The following is a 21133-nucleotide window of genomic DNA, read 5'->3' as shown; positions in this document are numbered from 1 at the left end:
AGGGGCGGAGGCCTCGCGGCCAGCACTGCAGAAGCCCCCAGTGCTCCGGGTCACCCGTCCAGCTAAAGCCCGGGACCGGAGGGGGAGAAGAAGGGCCCGCCACGGCCAGAAGTGGGCGCTCTCCCGAGGATGCCCTGGAGCCACGCCCAACTCCGGGCGACGTCCCCATAGCAACCGCCGCTGCACAAAAGAATCCGCGGATGCACGCAGCGGCCCCGCCCCCTTCTCGCGGCGGGACGGCCCGTGTGCGTCATCAAGGAGCGCCGGAAGCGGGCAAGGTTTCGGCACAGACCCCGGAAGCGGCGGCATCTGGGTCTCGCTGCGGCTTCTGACTCCGGCCTCGGGATGGGTTGCGACGGAGGAACAATCCCCAAGAGGCACGAGCTGGTCAAGGGACCGAAGAAAGTCGAGAAGGTCAGCGGGACTAGGCCGGGGTATCCTCCCAACAGGCACGGCGTTGATACGCAAATTCTAACCGACGCTCAAAAGAACAGGCTGGAGTGGCCCAGGCCACATCTGCAGTTAGCAACGATCGCATTGGTGGATGGTTAGATGCTCGTGTGTTTTTGTTTTGGTTTTGAGTCAGGCTCTCACTAGGTGGCCCTGGCTGTCTGGAAATCCTGTCTCTGCCTGCTCCGTGCAGGGACTAAAGGTGTGGGCCGCCAGGCCTGGTGTTTTAAAAAGTTATGTTTTGTGTGTGGACAGGGGAGTGCGGTACCCAAAGAGTCCAGAAGAAGGAATCTGATCCCCAGGAGCTAGAGTTACCGGTTCTTGTGCGCCACCAGACTTGGCTGTTAGGAACCAAACTCGGGTCCTTTGGAAGAACAGTACAAAGATTTAACCACTGAGGCAGTCTCTCCAGCCTGAGCTTTGTGCATATTAAAGGAGGCTTCCCGGACCGTTCCCTTATTTTGTGAGGTCAGACCCTCATTAAATTATTTTACCAGTGGGCACACTGAATTGGTGGCTTAGCCCAGTCGATCCCCACCTGACTCGGAGCTCCTAGTGGCGGAAGTTATGCACCATTTTTCTTCCAAAACTAGCACAGCTTCGGGCACAGTGAATATTTTGAATAATGAGTAAATGGTCTCTAAATCCTACAAGACATTGAGCAAAGTGTATAGTTCTACACTAATGGCAAGGAAATTGAGTTCAGGAAAGTGAATTAAGACTGTGCGATTCACCAGCCTGAATTGTGAACCGCTATTCCCTCCCAGTTATGTGCGTTTCAAAGCGAGTGCTGGTGATGACTGTGTAATGAGGCACGGAGGACCCTTGATAAAGTTCCCAGCACAGGGTGGTCCATGTTTCCTGACCCAGCATACAGAGAACTTTGGGGTGCGCGGTGAATCCCATCCAGTATATTTGGGACCCTGCTATGACTTCGTGTCACATGCCTAATCAATCCCATTGGGTCCTGTATGAAATCTCTCTTGCTTGTCCCTCCGTCCTTATCTTCTGCCCCCTTTAGTTCAGCCCCTGTGATGTCTCTGCACATAGACATCCACTGAGCGTGTGTTGAAAGCGAGGCTAGGGTACTCTCAGGCCCTGCCAGCATGTCACAGTCAAGTGTTCAAAAAGCAATCGTCTTCTGTTGTCCTGTGTCCCAGACAGGCAAGGAGCAGTGTAAGGAAGGAGTTGGCAAAAAGAAAAACTGATCTCGGAAGGGTAAAGAAAAGGATGATGAGGAAGGGTGGTTTTTATTAGCCCTGTTCATACAAGTACCTTATTAAATGCTTGTTATATATGCTGTTGGCCCCGAGGGCAGAGAACAGAACGAGCTATCCCTTCTGGAGCTTTCATTTCAAATGTGGATTGTGAAGTAATGATGTCAATATGGAGGTGGGGATCTGCCCCTGCCTGACACAGCTCCTAAGTGCCCTGCAAGAATCACTTGTTCTAAGAGAGGTGTGTGATGACTACTTTCTTTCTTTCTTTCTTTCTTTCTTTCTTCCTTCCTTCCTTCCTTCCTTTCTTTCTTTCTTTTTTTTAATTTAAATAAGGGCTCACTATGTAGTCCTGGCTGGTCTGGAACTCTATGTGGATCAGGCTGGCCTCAAACTGATAGAAATCCACCCACCTCTGCCTCAAATGCTGGGCTTAAAGGTGTGTACTACCGCATCCATGGTGACTTGAACTCCTGGTTGGAGACCCGTCAGCAGAGTGACAAAATCATGCTTAGAAGCTTTTACTTGCTTTTTTTCTTTTAATATGTATTTATGATTTTTACCTGTATATACATGAGTTTACTTACACCATGCGTGTGCAGGAATCCAGGGAGGCTAGAAAAGGGAATTAGAGTCCCCTGGAACTGGAGTTGTCATCTGCCTAACATGTATTGGGAACCAAAACCCAGTCTTCTCCAAGAGCAATAATACTTTGTTTTGAGACAGGATTTCTCTGTGTACCAGCTCTGGCTGTCCTGAAACTCAATCTGTAGACCAGCTGGCCTGGAACTCACAGAGATTTGCCTGCCTCTGCCTCTCGAGTGCTTGGATTAAAGGTGTGTGCCACCAACACCCAGCTTGCAGTAATGCTCTTAAACATTGAGCTGTCTCTCCAGCCTTGTAACTTGGTGTTTTTATATCCCCTCCATGTTCCAGGAAGAAATGTCGTGTTCTATAAGGTGTTAATTTACTGAACAATACTAATGTATTGACGTGTAGGGCTGGAGCCAGATCTTGGTGTTTGCAGAGTGGTTTGTTCACTCCCTCCATTCCCCCAATTCTATTTTATATGATAATTGTGTACACAGTTTAATGATGTGATATGAACTTGCTTTGTGTGTCAGATGTTAGTGGGTCTTTATTTAACAATATTAATTTAAAAGCATTTTAAGCCAGGCGGTGGTGGCTCATGCCTTTAATCCCAGCACTCAGGAGGCAGAGGCAGGAGGATCTCTGTGAGTTCCGGGCCAACCTGGTCTATAGAGCTAGTTCCAGGACAGGCTCCAAAGCAAAACAGAGAAACCCTGTCTCGAGAAACCAAATAATAATAATAATAATAATAATATAACCTCTTTAAAATTTGTCTTACGTGCTTCGTATGTGAGGTCAGAGCATCCTTTAGACGCTGCCTCTCATTCCACTGTGGGTCCCAGGAATCACATAGAACTTGGGTTTTTGTTGTTGTTGCTTGTTTTGTTTTGTTTCGTGTCTGAGACATCTCACCTCCCCTAATGTTTAAAAGCTTTTCTGAAGTCCCAACTTCATATATTACTATTTTATTTACATATTGTTTTTATTATTACTTATGACACTGGGGATTGAGCCTAGGGCCTCATGTTTGTTAAGCAACACCATCTGCACTATTCACATCCCAGCCATTTACATTTTCTTTTGTGCTTTTGTGGGGGTTTTGGTTTGGAGGAGGTTGGTTTTTGTTTTTTGTTTTTTAAGGCAGGATCTTACTTGCTCTGTATGTAGACTAGGCTGGTCTCAAACTCAGAGACTCACCTGCCTCTGTCTCCCCAGTGCTGGGATTAAAGGTGTGTGTGGGTTCCAGGGACAAACTCGGGTCATCAGACATGGAGGCAAGTGCCAGTCCCCATGAGCTGTCTCTCTGGCTCCATTATTTTCTTTTAGAAGCAGCATCTTGTTGGGTTATCCAGGCTGGCCCCCAACTTCATCCTCCTGCGTCAGACTCTCAAGTACAGGGATAGCTCACTGCTGCTCCTGGGTTTGAGTCAGTATCCTTGATTTAAGAATTAGAAACATAGCGCAGACATCAGTTACTTTTCTGTTGCTGTGGTAAAACACCATGACCAAGGCAACTTAACCAAGAGTTTCTTTTGGTTTATGCTTCCTGAGGGTGAGTGCACGGCAGCCAGTGGCAGAGCACGAAGCTGACTGACAGATCACAGTTCCGTCCTCAGACAGAATGAATGAGACAGGGTTATAAACCCCCAGGCACCTCCAGGGCTGTGTGTCCTCCAGCAAGGCCACAGCTCCGACCCTGAGGTTTCCTAACTCCCCACACCCCAAACAGCATCACCCAGTGGGGATCAGGTGTCCATGTGTGTGAGCCTGTGAGGGACCACCGTGTGGCATCTGATGCATTTTACACGTGGAAGGGCCTGAAGGACTGTGTGTCTTTTCTGTCTCAGGTCGACAAAGATGCCGAGCTGGTGGCCCAGTGGAACTATTGTACGCTAAGTCAGGAAATCCTGAGGCGCCCGATCGTTGCCTGTGAGCTTGGCAGGTATGGATTATTTACTTGGTCAAGATATACTGATTCTGCTGATTCTGAAGTCAATGTTGAGGTGCTTGATTGATTAACTAGGAACTGTCCCAAGCAGATACGTGGGGACGATGGCCCTGGATCTGGACATAGCTCTGCCCCTTCTTCCTCAGTTTGCTGTACTCTTGGGAGCCAATAGTAGCTGCTAAGATATAACCCGAAGCACCCATGAGTGCTGTGAAGAGGAGCAGGGAGTTGGAGAACTGGAGAGGGCACGGCCTGCCGAAAGGGGGCCAAGGGGGTGGGCGAGGCTGCTACTCAGTCCTGACAACTGAACAATGCGGGGCTGGGGGTGTAACCCTTCTGATCTTGATCTTTAAGAACAGAGGGCAGTAAGGACTTTCACACTGATTTTTCCTGGTCGTAAAGTCCTTGTTCAGGTGTATTTGCGCCTAGCCGTCTGCCTCCTTGACTTAAGTTGCTGCTCTGTGTGCTCTGCAAGGGGTTACACCTGCCTTTAGCAGCGCAGGATGTCGTTAGCAAATGCAGGTGGCTTGAATCATGTTCAGTTCTGCCTTCCCTGTTTGGTTATCTGAAATCATTGCTATTGTGTAAAGTAATCCTCACTTTCATAGACTGTATAACAAAGACGCCGTCATCGAGTTCCTGTTGGACAAGTCTGCTGAAAAGGCTCTGGGGAAGGCGGCATCACACATTCGGAGCATCAAGGTAAGGACAAGGGCATGGTCCACTGAGTGAGGTCACTATAATAGGATTTGTGTGTGAATTCAGCACCAACAAGATGGCTCCGTGAGTGAAAGTACTTGCTGCCTACCCGATGGTGCACACTTATAACCCGAGTTCCATCCCTGGGACCCACATGGTGGAAGGAATAATACACTAAAGAGAATACATAAATAAACATAAAATTCTGTATTGAAAATTGGATTGAGGACTTGAGTTCAAATCTCCAGCACCCAGGTAAAAAGCAAGGTGTGGTGGCTGTGACCTCAGCGCTGGGGAGGTGAGCAGGGGGCTCTCAGACAGCTAGTCTCGCTGACTTGTCAGCTCCAGGTTCACGAGGCTCTCTGAGAAAATAAGGTGAAGAGAGATGGAGGGCATCTGACCTGAATGCACTGTCTCCCGCCGGGAGGGTATGCTGAAGCGGTGGGGGCAGGAGGATCATGAGGGACACAGATGGCACTGAGCAGGCCAGAGCCTCACACACATGCACGTGAACACACACACGCACGCATACACCACACACAAGCACAAATGAACGTGAAAAGGTTGTACACCTGATGTTGAAATAGTTTCTTAGATTGGTTCGGCTTACAATTCCTTTCCTTCTGGCGCTGCCAGAATGATGGGCGTTCTGTGGAAGTCACTCCTCCCGGGCCAGGGTGGCCATGCTGCTCACCTGCAGAGCCCTGTGGGTCAGCATTACTAATGGTTCTCCACAGAATGTGACGGAACTCAGGCTGTCTGACAACCCTGCCTGGGAAGGAGATAAAGGAAACACTAAGGGTGACAAGCATGACGACCTGCAGCGAGCACGGTTCATCTGCCCTGTGGTGGGCTTGGAGATGAACGGCCGACACAGGTGAGTGGTGACGAGTGACCGCAATGACCCTGGTCTCACTGGGATCGCCTGTGCTGTCCTAGGGCTGGAGTGGGGCCTTATGAGAAGCAATGTCCCGTCACGGTGGACTCCTCCTCCCCCACGGTGGACTCCTCCCCCAGGAGCCGCCTGAGCGCTGTGTGTGTCCCTGCTCTGCTGGGTGTGTGTGTGTGTGTGTGTGTGTGTGTGTGTGTGTGTGTGTCCCTGCTCTGCTCACTGGTCTCAATTCTGGCTCGAGCTGCTCTCTCTGTCCCTCTCCAGGTTTTGCTTCCTTCGATGCTGCGGCTGTGTGTTTTCTGAACGCGCCTTGAAAGAGATAAAAGCTGAAGTTTGCCACACGGTGAGTTCCCACCACACCCATTTGTTCCTTCTTAGCGGATGAGGGAGCGGCTCCAGCATCTTTCCCTCTGTCATTTCAACTGTAAGTTCTTCGCGCCTCTTCTCCCAGACGCACACACTCCACACCCTGCCTCCCTTCCGTGAGCCTCCTCTGCCTCACTTGCTCTGCAGATCCTTTCGCTGGTCCTTGCTCATCACCGAGTACCGTCTTCCCCCCTCATCTTACCATCATCACAGATGTGTGCACGTGTGTCAGCCTTCCCCACTGAACTGTGTGCTTTTGAAGGCAGGGGACAGGGTGTGTTGCCCCTTGATCTCTAGGCCATGCCTTCAGTAAGTGATCACAGGAGGACTGTTCTTCCAGACTGTCACTAGTCCCTCAGACCAAAGCATGATGACTTGGCATTTGCAGGTGCTGCCGCCCCAAGCCTTTCTTTCTCTCTCTGGTGCTTATTTGCATGGCGTTTATTGTGATGTTGTAGAGAGAGGCCATACGTGACTGTACTCAGTGAATGTAGGTGTGGCTAGGCTTGTCACAGATTGCTCCCTCTGTTGGTGGCTTTTTGTGAGCAGTTGTCTTGGCAGCTCCTGTCCTGTCCTAGCCCTTTATGGGGGGAGTAGGGAGGATATCCTGAAGGAAAAAGCTCACCAAAGTCCTGTTCTTGGGCATCTTCATTCCTCCGGGGAGACCCTCACAGAAGTGAGTGTATCGCTATGACGTGCTTAGAAGGGAGAACACAGGCTTTGTATTCAAGAGAGTGTTGACTGTAGCAGCAGGCAGGAGAGGCTTTGAGTTCACAGCTAAAGGGCACAAAGGCGCTAGCCAAGCTTGGCAGGAGCCGGGAGCAGCAGCAGAAGTGGCAGGGGACTCTGCTGATTCAAGGGCAGTAAGTGTGGCCAGAGGAAGGACAGGAGGCTGAGTGGGGTGACAGCCACCTCACATGGAACTGGGTGGCCACCTTGGCATTTATGGATTTTGGTCTTAAGATGGTGGAAAGCCAGCTTGAAGTGGGTCCAGATGTCCTTGGGATTAAAGCGCACGCTCTACAAAAGAAGCTCCACAATAGAGCCCTGAGTGATCCATCCCTCTTGTGCAGCATCCCTGAAGCTGATGGGATGAAGCCAGGGATGCTGGACCGTGACTGACTCATCTCCATAGCACGTGCAAATGTCACACTAGGCTTTCTTTTCTAAAGGTATGTCTTTGGGAGTTAACTGCTTAGTGCAGCTGGTGGCGTGTATGGGTCTCCTGTTGATGGTGATATGGATGCTGCCAGGGAAATAAGATCTGAATGGCAGTGTCTAGAGAAGGCGTGTCACATGCTTCCAGCTTGGACTTCAAAAGTGGGTTGGGGCATGGTTTAATCTGCAAGACTGCAGAAGTTAGAACATCACAGAGCACTGGGCAGGCATGCCACACGAGGCAGGAATCTCTTGCTGTCAGAACTTGACTGCTGAGACCTGGCTCTTCATGAAGACTAGAACGTTCTCACCTTCTGGAGGCCAAGAAGTCCAAGCAAGGTGCACAGTGTCCCGTGTGTTAATGTGGGGGATGATGAGGGTCAGAGTGGAACAACCTCAGTCTTAATGTGCATGATGACAAGAGTCAGACAGTGGAATGGCCTCAGCAAGCCTGGGTTCAAATGTTCACAAGCATCAGATGCCCCAAAGCTCCTTTCTGGCTGCCAGGAGTCCTCTGCCTGTGGAGCGCCCTCCCCCTCAGTGCATCTCAGCCAGCTCCTCTCCCTCGCTGACATTATCAGACCCTCTGTGTGAAGCACGGTCATGCTCCAGTGTGGGGAAAGGACTTGTCCTTTATAGGGAACACACACCAGTGACATCAGCATTCATTATTCTATGAGGCTCTGCGACCCAGACACCTGCCTCCCAGCCCTGCCGTACTGGGAACTGATTTTTCAACCCAGGGACTTTGAGGAACACATCCCTGTGGCCTGTCAGTGTTGAGAGCCTGGCGTGGATCAGTTTGGCTTGGGAAAGTAGCATCTCTCTGGGCCCCAGGGTCTAGTATGTAAAGTGAAGGGATTGTAAGGACTCAGAACTTCTCCTTTTAGATCCAAACATTCCAGTAAGGCAAGACATAGTCAGGTGTTATCAAGGCTCAAAGCCCAACTCCAAGTGTGAAGCTTCTCAAGTTTGGTAATGAGTACATTGGGAGAAGGTTGTCTCCCTGTGGGAACCTTCCTGAGGTACCAGGTGCCCAGCAGAGGATCCCGGCTGGGCAGTGTCCTCCGTCCCACCCTTCCTTGACCTGATGGGAAGGAGAGAGAGCATCTCTTTGGGAAGTTTTTATGGGTCAGACCTGCAAATTATACCTGGAGCATCTCACATTCCACTGGCTAGAGCCCAGTCACATGACCACGCCTTACTTCAAGAAGCCCGCGTAAAGGATCTTGCTAGGTGTATAGATGACTGGCAAGTGCTGGCCCTTTCTGCAAGAATGTGCCCGGTGCAGAGATGGCACAGCGTCCCCAGGGACAGGTGTCACGATGTGTGAAGGGAGGGGAAGCAGGGTCAAGACTGGGCGGCTTAGGCGCTGTCTGAAATGTACAACAAGGGTTTCTGTGCCAGGGAGGCAGCTGGGTCTCTGCTTGTCAGCCTGGGGCTGGCTTGAGATTTGTCCTTTTGTCCCCACAAGTGGCTGTGACACACTCACACACTGTACACACAGTAACACTAAAATAATTCAAACACTCATAGGCTCCAACTCACTTTGGAGTTGTGTATGCAGTGATGTTATGGTGTGCCCTTTGCCCTCAGGAACAGCACCCAGAGAGGCGCGGGTGCTGTGGTTTGCTTCATCCAATAACCAGATGACTAGCCAGAATTCGAGTTGTATTCCTACTGGGTGCTCCATGTCTTAAAATAAGAAATGCATTGCCATGTAAAAGGCCATGGGTAGCTTAACATTTTCAGTGTGCAGTAAGCAAAAATGTTTGCCTAAACAGACTGCCTTAATCTGACATATTTTGCTTAAAGTTGATTTATAGGGTCTACCTTTATATTGATATTTATAGTGTCTTCACTCTGCCCAGCTTTCCAGGCCACATCACTGGATATGATCTCATCTCTGTGTGAGGAGCCTCAGGTGACTGGGGTTCTGATATTTGGTCTTTATAGTGTGTGTTCGTTTCCTTTCTGGGACTCCTGCTTTAAAAAAAAAAAAGTATTTCCAGGCTGGAGAGAAGGCTCAGTGTTTAAAAGCACTGGTTGTTCTTGCAGAGGATCTGAGTTCAGTTCCCTTCACCACATGGTGTCTGGAAACCATTTGATTTGTAACTCCAGTTCCAGGGGAGCCAGCACCTGCTGACTTCTGTGGACATGTGGTACACATACATACATGCATGCATGCACGCGTGCGCGCGCGCGCACACACACACACACACACACATACACACATACATGCATACATGCATGCACACACACATACATACAGTACAAACACATACATACACAAATACATACATACATATATACACACGTACATACATACGGTACACATACATACCATACACATAGTTGAGCGTGTCAGTCTTTATGCCACCAAGGACATTGTTAGAGAAAGAGTATATATAAAAGTTTCTTGTAACCCTGACAGCAGAAGAGTTGGGGACTTAGGAAGGATGGACCTGCGTCTGTGACTCAGGATGGCTAAGGCCATTCGTGCCTTCAGCCTGTTTGCCACACGAATTAACTGACTTAAAAAACTAACTGAAAGTCAAGAGTGGCCTCTTCCTCCTCTCTCCACATTCTTCTGTGCAGAAATCCCTGTGATGGCGGCATTGGCCAGTGCCATTATGAGGCACCCACATGTCAGGAAGGAGGAGTAGATGGCTGACCAAGACCCCACAAACTGCAGGCAGCCCTCTTAAGCTCTGTTTCTCTCTATGGGATAATCCATTTTACCTAGAGAAGGGGTCCCCCAGAAGTGTTTCCGAAATTTTCTAGAACGGAGTTGTGCTGTTCTCGGCCCACGACAATAGCTCTCAGAAGCATGGTTTTTCCCTGTGTCCATCGGTGCCCCTTGCACAGGCTCTCCAGGCCCTCAGAACAAGACCTACTGCGCTGGACTCATTGGCTGGAGAAATCCGGCCTCCGCAGCTGCTCACTGAGCAGGTGCTCAGCCTTCCAGGTGTGTTTGCACTCCCCAGCCACGGCCTTTTCCTCTGTGGCTTCCTGCCTGTGCTCAGTGGTGGAGTCTGGCCAGGAGCACGCTTCTGCATTCATTTTTAAACTAATTCACGTCCAGGAATTGAAACAGTGATGTCAACAAAAGTGTCCCTTAGTGGTGGGGTTGCCTGTCGAAGTGGCTTTCCTGGGGAAATTGCCAGTGTGGCTCTGTGGGGACTTCAGCCTGCTGCAGAGCTTTGAATCTGTGCCACCTCTCTAGACATGCCACCACCAGTGGTTCTGTGGACGGCTCAAACGTGGCAAACAAAGCTGGCGATTGGATGAGCCAGGGCAGGTCTCCCAGGCCGTAGACACAGGTGTCTTGGGCATCGTGGCCTGCAGAAAGAAACAAATGTAACTGCCTGTTTCCCCACCAGTTCATTCCAGTAGAGTAAGTGGGGCGCACTTCAGGTGTAGCTGGGAGGCTCCAGTGCAGAGTTCAGAAGAAGCAGCATCCCGTAACTGGTCAGTCTCTGAGCTTGGATTTTGAATTTATAATGAAGGGAATCTCACCTTTGGGCTAGTATTTGGGGAACACTCTAACAGTAAAAGCCACTAAATAGTGCTGCCATACCAGGCATGGAGGCTCCTGCCTGTAAATCACAGTGCTTGGGCCGCTAGGCAGGAGGATTGCCATGAGTTTAGGACATCGTTAGTACCAGACCAGTCTGGGCCTAATGAGATGAGCCCTGGACCTAATTCCTATTTTAACTGCTTACACTTGTACCAAGCTTTACTCAGAAGAACCAATAAAGGGAGTTGATGACTGTCTCTACCAGGTTTTACTGTCTCTACCAGGCCTTTCTCATGAGCTGCCCACAGCCAAGTCAAAGTCTGAGAAGTCCTGGGATCAGAATCTGGAGGCCGTGCAGGATGTGGCCTTTCACTCCTATAACTGCAGCATTTGGGAGGCTGAAGCAGGAGGATTGCTGTGAGTTTAAGGCCAGCCTAGCTACATAGCAAAACCCTGTCTCAAAAGAAAAAGATGTCTGGACGTTGGTGGCATGCCTTTAATCCTGATACTCAGGAGGCAGAGGCAGGCGGGTCTCCGTGAGTTCGAGACCAGCCTGAACCACAGAGCAAGTTCCAGGACAGGCTCCAAAGCTACAGAGGAACCCTGTCTTAAAAAATGAGGGGTGGGGGGGAAGAAGAAAGGAAAAAAAATGAATGAACAGGATCTGGTGGTGTAGCTCAGTAGAGAGAGAGAGAGAGAGAAAGAGAGAGAGAGAGAGAGAAAGAGAGAGAGAGAGAGATGCTGGTAAATAAATAAATAACCCTCTGAGCTAAACTATTGCCCAGTGCCTCTGACCTGGCACTGTCAGGACAACTGCTTACTCATCTTTTAGCTACTTTAGCATCAGAGTTGACACCCCCCCACACACACACACACCCTGTTACCTGCTTATCCTAGGTCCGTCTTTTAGATAGTTGGGGAATTGGGAAACCTGGTTATTTTGCATGCCCAAGTGCAGTGTGTAGCGGGATGATGTCCTCATGTGGAGCTGGTTCTGTGGTTAGGAAGCTGCTTGCAGACAAAGGGGATGCTGTGCTGTATTCAGCCTTCTGCAGTCAGCCTGTGTGTCCTGCACCCCCACGCCCGCCTCCCTGGATGGACCCTGCCGTGTGCTGGCTGGCTCTTCACCCATTAGCATTGTGCAGTGAAGTAATGACTTCCCCAGGGCTGTCCACACTCCTCAAGCAGCCATCTCCAAAGTGAGCTGGGGTGACGGGGCTGGACCTTCCCCTCCAAGATCTCCACAGCTCCCCATGCCCCAAGTGTTTGCCCCAGACTGGTCTGCCATCAACCAGGTCCCTTCAGACGTTTTAGGACTGTACCCATGATCTCCCTTCTCTGTGACTCAAACCTCTGGGACACCAGAGAGGGAGGATGCACCAGAACAAACCAGAAAGGCAGCTCTGCAGCAAGAGCTGCCTGGTTGCTGCTTGAGTGCCCTGTGCCCTGCGTGGACCAGACATGGTGGCGCACATCTTTGATCCCAGCACTCCACACACAGAGGCAGGCTGCCGTCTGATTCTTTACCTGTACACCCCTTGTGGTCGTCTCCTTTCTCTCTTCTCCGTTTAGTGGCTCGAATGTTTCCTTCCCAGGCAGCATCCATTGTGGCACCCGGAGCATCTGAGGGGGAGACAGAATCGGGGTGCCCTGCAGAGTGTGGCTCTGGCTAATGTCATTGCCCTTCCTGAGACGAGGTCACTAAGCTAAAACCTGTGCAGTGCACCTCAGTGAGTGCTGACCCAGTGTCTCTACCGAGCCCTGCGCTGCACTTTTCAGCCTCGAGAGTGTGTGGAAACTCACCGAACGTGTGTAAAGTGCCCTCAGGACCGTGCTGTGCTCTGGGCCATGCCTCCCTCTAACAGCCTTGGAACAGGGCTTGCAGTGGCTATGAGAGGTCATAGAATGGTCCAGGACCATGTCTGCTCTCCCTGTTACCAAAAGTGTTACCTATTGATGGATGTAGCAGCCATGCATGAAGCGGTGCTTAAAGGTGCCAGCGGCCTTTCTCCAAGATGACTCAATAAGCGCACTTCGAGGATGTCACCACAGTTCCCTCAGAAGTGCCGGGCTTGCCACAAACTTTAGTTTTCAGATTTGGGGTTTTGTTTGATTGGTTGGTTGGTTGGTTGGTTTTTGTTTTTTCTTTTCCTGTTTCTTAGTCAAGAACTTACTCTGTATTCTAGGCTGTATCCCAGCAGCCCCCTGCCTCAGCCTCCCAAGAACAGATGTGAGCCCTTAGCACAATGCCAGGCTGTAGTGACTATTAAAAACATTACCAAGTAATTGCAAAAAAAAAAAAAAAAAATGCAGGTTTTTCCAAACATTTATGCCCAGTATTTCCCGAAAGTTCTTTTGGAGGAGGCACAGAATGAGCCTAAGATGTCCATGTTGGGTGAGAACATGACAACACTGTCTCCCTAACTCGGCATCCCTAGAATCAGAGGCCACCGTTTCCTGCAAGGCAGCAGGAAACCGTCCACCCCTGCCCACTTCTTCCCCAAGCAACACCCACACTGCCCAGTGATCCTACCTTTCAGTTGGTTCAGGGTCACCCAGTAGTGCTGCTCTGGGCTGTGGATGTCTTTGGACCACTGCAGCATGTCTTTTGCACGGGGGTCAGTCAGGATGAACCCTACAAACTTTCTTGTAAGTGCGTAATAAGAGCTTCCGGAGTAAACCGTCAGGTTGTGGGGTGGTTTTTGTTTGAACCTTGTATTTGGAGATGTGTAGGTATTTTCTTTGGGGCTGGGCTCAGGGGGCCTTTGGCCTGTCTTGGGTTTGGTGTTTGGGGATGGGATTACCCCAGGAGTGATGTTTTTACCCTTCCACTTGGTTCTGATGTAGTGGATGATTTCTCTGTTGGTTTTGATTGGGAATTCCTGTCCGCAGAGATTCATGACGTAGCGCCACTCAAGTGTGGAGTGGACGAGGTCTCTCATGCAGTTAATCTCTGCCTGCAGCCTCTTAGGGCTGTCATGAACCGCCTCCTGTGTCTTTGATGAAATAAAGACGTTTTCAAAACAGTTGGCGAAGGTTTGCATGGCACCCTTAATTGTCTTTGGGGCCGTTTCATCAATGTGGACACAGTAGACATTCTGAGGTGCGTAAATTGCTCTGAGAAGCCTCACAAACATAGCCAGCTCTTTATGAACGCTTATAACATATGCCAAAGGGAAGTTACCCTCTTCTGCAGATAAGGGTCTAGTTATGAAATGCAGCCCCCGGGTCATCCTGGAACAGTTTCTGGGTGTGTGCAAATGAGCCAGTATTTCAGAATTGTGAGGGTGTTTGCAGAATTGAGCGATTTGGGGGGCTGCCTTTTTCCCTTCAAATAAAGCTGAGCACAATTCATCTGGATAGAAGCCACATTCTACCACGGCCAGGTGGGTGGGCTCCTCCTCAGCCTCCTCGGGACCTGGCTTCTGTAAGTAAAGAAAGATGGAGGCGCAGATCACTCCACATGCCACAAGCCCCGCCTTTGTGGTCCGAAGCTGACTCATCTTTCAGCTCTCAGTGCCTTCTCACCACCATAGCTTGAAATGGTTCCTTTGTTCCCTAAAAGAACAGCAGAGGACATTTAGAGAGTTGGGTCTCACACACACACACATACACCGCCCACACACACACCTCCTCAAGTGTGTTAACCATATGTTCTAAAGTATGCCGTGCAGGGCTGTGAATGCAGCTCAGTTGGTAGACTGTCTGCCTGGCGTGCACTCCATCCCCTGCACTGCATGAACCAGGTGTGGTGTTGCATGGTCTGCATTGGGAGCGGAGGCAGGAGGACCAGAGTTCTGGGTCATCTTTGGCTACACCAAGTTCAGATGATCAGCGGATGGCTAGATAGGTCGATGGGCAGATGGCAATGCCGTTTGATTAGATCCTTGTTTATTGGCTTCTTTCTTTCAGTCTTCTGTAGAGGAGTTTGTTATGTTGTCCAAGCTGACCTTGAACTTATGGATTAAGCAGTCCCCTACCTGCAGGAACATGCAGCACACTTGGGTGTGATCTGACTGTGTTCATGGGTGTGTTCTCTGAAACTATGATCACGTCAGGGCACCTCTCGCCCCTGAGTTTCCTCATGCCCCCGGAAACCCATCTGTCTTTCTGCCCTTGCAACAGCCGTTTCTGCGTTTCTGTGACCTTGCTTCTGTAGTGTGGTGTAAGTGATTCTTGGTAAGGGGTGGCTTTTCCTAGTTAGGAAATGGTTCTGAGAGTCAGCCTCCTTGTGGCAGCCTTCGTTAATTCTTTTCCATTGCAGAGTGGTACTCCCATCTTGCGGTTCTGCACAATTTATTTGTTCAGCTGTTAATGGACTCTTAGGGTTTTCAACTTCTCATTTTCACAGAGGTGCCGTCAGCATTGTGCACAAGTCTCTGTGTGGACAGACATTTTCGTGTGTCGAGTGAATGTGGAGTGAAATGGCTGTCTCATATTGAGCTTTGCCAGGCCAGTGCAAAGCAGGTAGGAGAGTTCCCTACCCTGCACATTGCCAGCACTCCGTTTCCATGGTAACCATCCTAATTGGCTTGCAAGGGGCAATTCCCCCTGGTCTCACTGTGTGTCCCTGATGACTGTCACTGCTGAGCACACACTCAGGAGTGTCCTCCTGTATTTACGCCTTTCCCTGTTCTCGAATCTGAATCTTTCCATAAAGGATTTGAATGGCAACTTGGGAGAGTTTGTGCTTACCAAGTTTTAAGCCTGTTGAAACGAGCTGATGAATTGTTTCAAGGGATTAAAATCAAGGTGGGTAATGGTATCTCTGGATGTCAGCGCGGTGAGCTGTCTAGAACCACAGTAGGTGCTTGAGCAGCCGCAGCTAGTGGTGCTGAGGGCGAGCGCACTGACGGAGGACCGCTGCACGCTGTGTTTGTCCTGCGCGCGGAGAGCCAAGCTGCCCAGGCCACCTGTCAGGGGGTCTTGCTGTTTGTGAATCTGGCTCATGAGTGCCACAGAGGTCATGCTGGCACGGCGAGTGGACTTACACAGCAGCTCTTTTCTGTGACTGTGACTCGGGCAGACAGGGCATTGTTGCGCTGCTCACGGGCTCTCAAGTGTCTCAGCCTTGCGAGTGGTTTAGATAAATGCCACATTGATTGTCATTGTTGTTTCTTACCGCCTGACATGCTTTGAAACACAGAGCAGCTGCTGCCCTGGGAGCTGGGTCGCAGGTTCAGTCAACATCTCTTGATTGCCACAAGCCTCAAACCTTGAGGTGTCCTTAGCAAGGGTTTATAAAGCACACACTTCATATGCATGGCACTCTAGTGACTCATCACATCTGGTCCCCAAAATAAGCAGCCCCGCCCGCAGCATAGAAATCCACCAGGAAGGAGGTCCTTGCTAAAGGAGACACAGGGCAAGCCTCCCACAACACTCGGACTCTGTTTTGTCATATTAAACTTCCACTTACCTTTCAGTTTGGTTTGCTTTTTCGGGATATAATCTCACCATGTGGCTCTGGCTGTCCTGGAACTCACTGTGTAGACCAGTGCCTGGAACTCAAGGAGAGCTATGCTGGGATAAGGGCATGTGTCGCCACACCCACCTAAAGCTTGGGAATTTTGAACACCACGGCGTGGTGAGCCCCTCCTGGTGTGGTAGCTTTTGCCAGGAGGAAGGCTGGGATGGCTTGTTTGTCTGCACCGCATTGGCAGTCATGCCCCCAAACGCCTCATGCTGTAGCCAAGCCCCAGGGGCTCCAGTCTGGGCCATGTATATAACTAAATGAAGACAGGCCCGGGATGGCCCAGGGTCCTTCAGTGTACTCCCTGGCCTACGTGGTTTTTTGCCTTTCACAGATGAAGGAGAGCAGGATGGGGTTTTTGGTTTTTTACCTCCTTCCCCCTTGTCCTCAGCCCGGCTGACACTGGGGTGTGACTGTGTCTTTGTTCAGATGCCACTGCCAGCCCAGCCAGCCACCATTGCAGCACGAGCCTGTCCACTGCTGTGTCTAGTAGTTTGCACCCTGCTCTCGGTCAGCAGTAGTCACGGTTTTCTCAGGCTGGGCTTTTGAAGCCCAGCTCACTCTTCTATGTCTTACATGAGAGCCTGGTGCTCAGCCTGAAGGCTGAGGGCGCACTGGGGAGTCACAAGACCTCCTGAGCCTCCCTTCTCTGAGGGCTGGGGTGCTTGCCAGCCTGGTACTTGGTTGGGCCCAGACCCGTGTGACAGAGTTCCCTCAGAGCTACTTTCTGTGCATGGTGACTCCAGTCCCTGTGGCCAGAGCAGGACAGGTTCTCTTGTATCTCCTTTGTCGTCCCTGGGCTCAGGACGGGTCCACAGCACCCTGAACTTCAGTTTTTATAAGCAGCTGGTGACATTATTCTGGCTGATTTGAACCCACAGGCTATCCAACTGTCCAGTAAGATGGGTGCCTGGTTCACAGTGCGCTGGCTCAGCCACGTCTCCAGAGCTGTGTTCCTATGGGGTGTCCGCTCAGAACCAGCCCAGCTCCCTGTCCCTTTTCAGTGCTGCCCCAGTAAGAAACTGAGGCTTTGGCCGTGGCGTCCAGGCCGACTTCACTAAGTCAGGGTTAATACATGGTGGCGTCTTAACACCTGTGAAATGTCATCTGTCGCTTGCTGTGGAAATAGAGCGTGTGGTTTTTCTCTGGCTCACAGCCAGAGACCTGGGGCTGCTTTTGAGGGGAAGTGATGCCCACCTGTCGTCCATTACTGATAGTGTGTTCACAGCCACAGGCAGCTGAGAAGGCCCTGTGCCCTTCAGAACTCACCCCTGCCTGCCCCGCTGTCCACGTCCCCTCCCCACACCGTCAGTGACACACTCACCGGGTGCAGAACCTGGGCAGGTGCTGGCCCAGCCGCCTCTGCTCCGACCTACTCCCGTGGCTGTGGCTCCTGCTTCTCAGAGCTGCCTGGCAGGCTGGGTTGCCTTTGTATCCCCGGGGACTCGTATTCTTGTTGATTCTGACACGCTGGTAGAAAAGCTAGCTGCCGCATCTGATCCCTGAGAATTATCCAGGGTTGCACACCTGCCAGGGAAAGGGATGGGGGGGCTATGCACAAAAGCAATACGAGGCCCTGGCAGAGCCACAGCCAGACGAGGAGAGCGCAGCCTGCGCTCCCTCTCTCTGAGGACCCCACTCTGTTGGGAGAGATCGTTCAACCCTCAGACTGAAAACTTCTAGCTGGGCTGATGTTTTGTAAGATCGGGGACACAATCCTAAAATGCTCTTCAAGGCCAGGCATCATAGCACACGCTTTAATCCCAGCATTCTGCACTTGGGAGACGGAGGCAGGCGGATCTCTGAGTTCCCAGTTAGCCTAGTCTTATAGTGAGACCCTATCTCAAAAACAAAACAACAAAATATTCTCTTTAAAACAGGGGGCTAATTTCTTCTGACCCTTGCCTGTCTTTTGGTTTACTATGGATAGGCCTAACTTTTCACGTACATTTGTTATCATTTATTACTGTGGATGTGTGTGGGTGCACACACAGCCACTGAGCATGAGTGGAGGTCAGAGGACAACACCGTGTGGGTTCCAGGGATTGTGCTCAAGCCTTGAGGCCTGGCAGCACGTGCCCTTCCCTACTGAGCCATCTCACTGCCTGACATCTGGATTCAGGACAGCCCTGAAAGGGATGGGGTCGTCACCGCATGCACACCCGGCTGTGGCTCAGTGAGTGGTCATCTGGCCTGCATCAGGTGTGGGGTTGCACCCAGCCTCACAGCAGAACACTGAAGGGAGAAATGCAACACGGGAGATTTGTCCCTCCTGTGTTTGCAGATTCCAAAGCAGATGGCAGGGTGAGTGGCGGAGCGACCCTGAGGCACTGGAGTGTGTTTGTGTCACAGCCACCGTAGAAAGAGGTCTTGGTAGGGCAGCTAGCAGAGTCTCTGTGAACTCGAAGCTGTTAAGGAGGGAGAGCAAGGACAGCTTGTGCCTGTGGAGGCCTCGGGTTCCATCATCGAGGCTATGGGTCATACAGCAAGAATCTTGAAAGAACAGCCAGACATGGTGCATACGACTTAACGGCGGAGGCTAGCCTGGGCTACAAGTGAGACCTTGTCTCAAGGTTTAAGGAGATCTCAGCCTCCTGAGTGTACCAGGGTTATACACAAGTACTGCCGTGCCTCTGGAGACTTCGTTTGTGATGATCTGGGTTCCTAAGAGGTTGCATAAGTAATCGAGAGTGGTGGTGTTGCCTTTACCTTCCTTCTCCACATTTCTCTTTAAATTGGGCTCTTGGTTCATTTGTTACTGATCTTCCAAGTTTGTTTAAGTACATTTGAAATTAAAGGTGAGCAAAAACATCCTTGCTTTCTCCTTTTACTCAGGTTGTAGAGCAGCTGCTGCAGTTGTAATAGGAAGCGGATTCTGTTGCTCACTTGGTTTGACTCGGGGCTTGACTTTGTAGAGCTTGAGAATGTGCCTCGCTGTAAATGAAGGGTAGATCTGTACTCACAAAAGAAAAAGATTTAAGGAGATCTGAGCACGGTAGTTCTCGAGAGCCTTATCATTCCAGCACTGGGAAGGCTGAGGCAGGGGAATTGCTATGAGTTCTGGGCCAGCTTAAATTATGTAGTTCTCATCTAACCTGGGCTATAGTGAGGACCTGCCTTAGGATGAAAGGAAAGGAGGGAAAAAAAGGTGTTAATGACAAAATGTAGACCAGTCCCCACGAGCCACCCCTGCCTCTGCATCAGCCATGTCCCCTTCCCGCAAAGGGTGTCTGTCCCTAGCTCGCCCCCCATGGGGAAGTGCTGACTGCTGCCATGGCTGGCTGCTTCCTCGGTCTGTCTGTCTTGCCCCTTAGGATGAATTGCTCTCCCACATCAGAAGGTCAGGTGTAAGGATGTCCTCCCAAGACCAGACTTGTCATGTGGTCATGTGGCCTGGAGGAGACCTATGCATCTTTTTTGTTTTGTTTTCCGAGACAGGGTTTCTCTGTATTGTTTTGGAAACCGTCCTGTCCTAGAACTCTCTCTGTAGACCAGGCTGGCCTGGAACTCACAGAGATCTGCCTGCCTCTGCCTCCTGAGTGCTAGGATTAAAGGCATGTGCCACCAACGAAGCCCAGCTGAGATCTATGCATCTTGAGGGACAGTCGTACTTAATTTAGGTTCAAGCAGCTGATGTCACTGAGTGTTAGTAATCTTTTGACCTTTTCTGAGGGAGAGGGTACTTCATTTTGTTGGTTTTGCTCTTGAGGCAGGTTTTGCTGAGTCTGCATTGGCCAGAAACTCTCTCGGTGGCCCATACTGGCCATGAACTCAAAGTTCTTCTGCATCCATCTCCTTAGCGATGTGATTATAGATAGAGCATTTTCTACAAAAAAAAAAAAAAAGTTTATTACTTATGCATGTGTGAGCCTGCATGAGTTTACGTGCACCACTTGTATGCAGGCCTATGAGGTCACAAGAGAGTGCCAGGTCCCCTGGAATTGGAGTTACAGGTGATGAGCCACCATGTGGGTGCTGGGAACTGAACCTGGGTCTTTAGCAGGAACAGTGAACATCCTAAACCGCGGGACCATTTCTCCACCCCACACTCCTAGTAGTCGGTGACTTATTTAGCTGCTGAAGTACACCAGTGCTGGGCATTCGTGTGTTCAGGGTCAGGCCAAGCCCATGATTCTACAAAAGAATTGCTGCCAGCACCTTAGAGGAATGAGCAGAGGTGCAGGGAAGGTCTCCATGAACTCCCTGGAGGAAAGCCACAAATTCGGGGCCAAGCCTGGTCTACACAGAGAGTTCAGGGCTAGCCAGAGCGACTTAGTGAGAACGCTTCAAGGAAGAAAAACTACACAGGTTTTAAGGCTCAGCCTTACAGTTCTGGGCTTTTTCTCTGCACCCTTCACACCCCCCCCCCCCCCGTTGGTTCTGGGATCCGCTGGCGGGATGCTAAGCCACCTGTGCTGACTGGGTTATGTCACCTTGACACAAGCCTAGACTCACCCCAGAGGAGGATAGCTCACTTGAGATGTCTCTGTCAGACTGGCCCCAGTTCACTGGGGTCGCATGCCCTCTGGGCAGGTGGTCCCAATGGTGGGAAAAAGTGGGTGAGCATCACTTCCTATCTGCTGATCATGGCCTAACTTCCCTCAGGTGAGGTGGGGCCTGAGGGGAAGTTAACCCTTTGCTCACAGGTTGCTTTCGGACATGCTGTTTTTCCCTGCAGTAGAAACCCTACCCTACCCTATGGCATGGCATTCTTTCACTGCACAACCCATCCTCACAAAATTCAAGTTCAGTCTTTTTTTTACTGGAAAAGGTTTTGTGTCAGGCTTGTCAATTATAAAACACATTGGCGGCCTCTCCT

General features: G+C 50.6%; 2 protein-coding genes across 3 annotated transcripts in view; one reads left to right on the top strand and one right to left on the bottom strand.

Moving 5' to 3' along the window:
• Nucleotides 1-264: 264 nt before the first annotated feature.
• Rtf2 (replication termination factor 2) overlaps nucleotides 265-21133 on the top strand; it is a 29158-nt gene continuing 8289 nt past the window's right edge. For both annotated transcript variants that reach the window (XM_051185485.1, XM_051185492.1), the window contains exons 1-5: nucleotides 265-414; nucleotides 4106-4200; nucleotides 4815-4908; nucleotides 5643-5782; nucleotides 6062-6140. In XM_051185485.1, coding sequence (XP_051041442.1) covers nucleotides 346-414; nucleotides 4106-4200; nucleotides 4815-4908; nucleotides 5643-5782; nucleotides 6062-6140 — 477 coding nt within the window. In that variant the 5' untranslated portion in view covers nucleotides 265-345. The remainder of the gene's footprint in view (nucleotides 415-4105; nucleotides 4201-4814; nucleotides 4909-5642; nucleotides 5783-6061; nucleotides 6141-21133) is intronic.
• On the bottom strand, nucleotides 10437-14344 carry LOC127223004 (beta-1,3-galactosyl-O-glycosyl-glycoprotein beta-1,6-N-acetylglucosaminyltransferase 7). Its single transcript, XM_051185477.1, has 3 exons — nucleotides 13375-14344; nucleotides 12369-12464; nucleotides 10437-10663 (listed from the first exon to the last, which is right to left on the bottom strand). Exons 1-3 carry the CDS (start codon nucleotides 14342-14344, stop codon nucleotides 10440-10442), a joined length of 1290 nt encoding a protein of 429 aa, XP_051041434.1. The 3' UTR covers nucleotides 10437-10439.

The sequence above is a fragment of the Phodopus roborovskii genome, unplaced genomic scaffold (assembly GCF_943737965.1).
Source record: "Phodopus roborovskii unplaced genomic scaffold, PHOROB, whole genome shotgun sequence".
NCBI classification, from domain to species: Eukaryota; Metazoa; Chordata; class Mammalia; order Rodentia; family Cricetidae; genus Phodopus; species Phodopus roborovskii.
This window is presented reverse-complemented; position numbering and strand designations above follow the sequence as displayed.

Bases quoted from the DNA above. Each gene is read 5' to 3' on its own strand.
- LOC127223004 (XM_051185477.1), bottom strand. From the start codon at position 14,344: ATGAGTCAGCTTCGGACCACAAAGGCGGGGCTTGTGGCATGTGGAGTG. The intron at 12,465-13,374 runs GTAGGATCACTG...TCTCCCCCTCAG, and splicing joins GACCCTGAACCAACTGAAAG to ATGCTCCGGGTGCCACAATG. The intron at 10,664-12,368 runs GTAAAGAATCAG...TTCTTTCTGCAG, and splicing joins CGACCACAAGGGGTGTACAG to GCCACGATGCCCAAGACACC.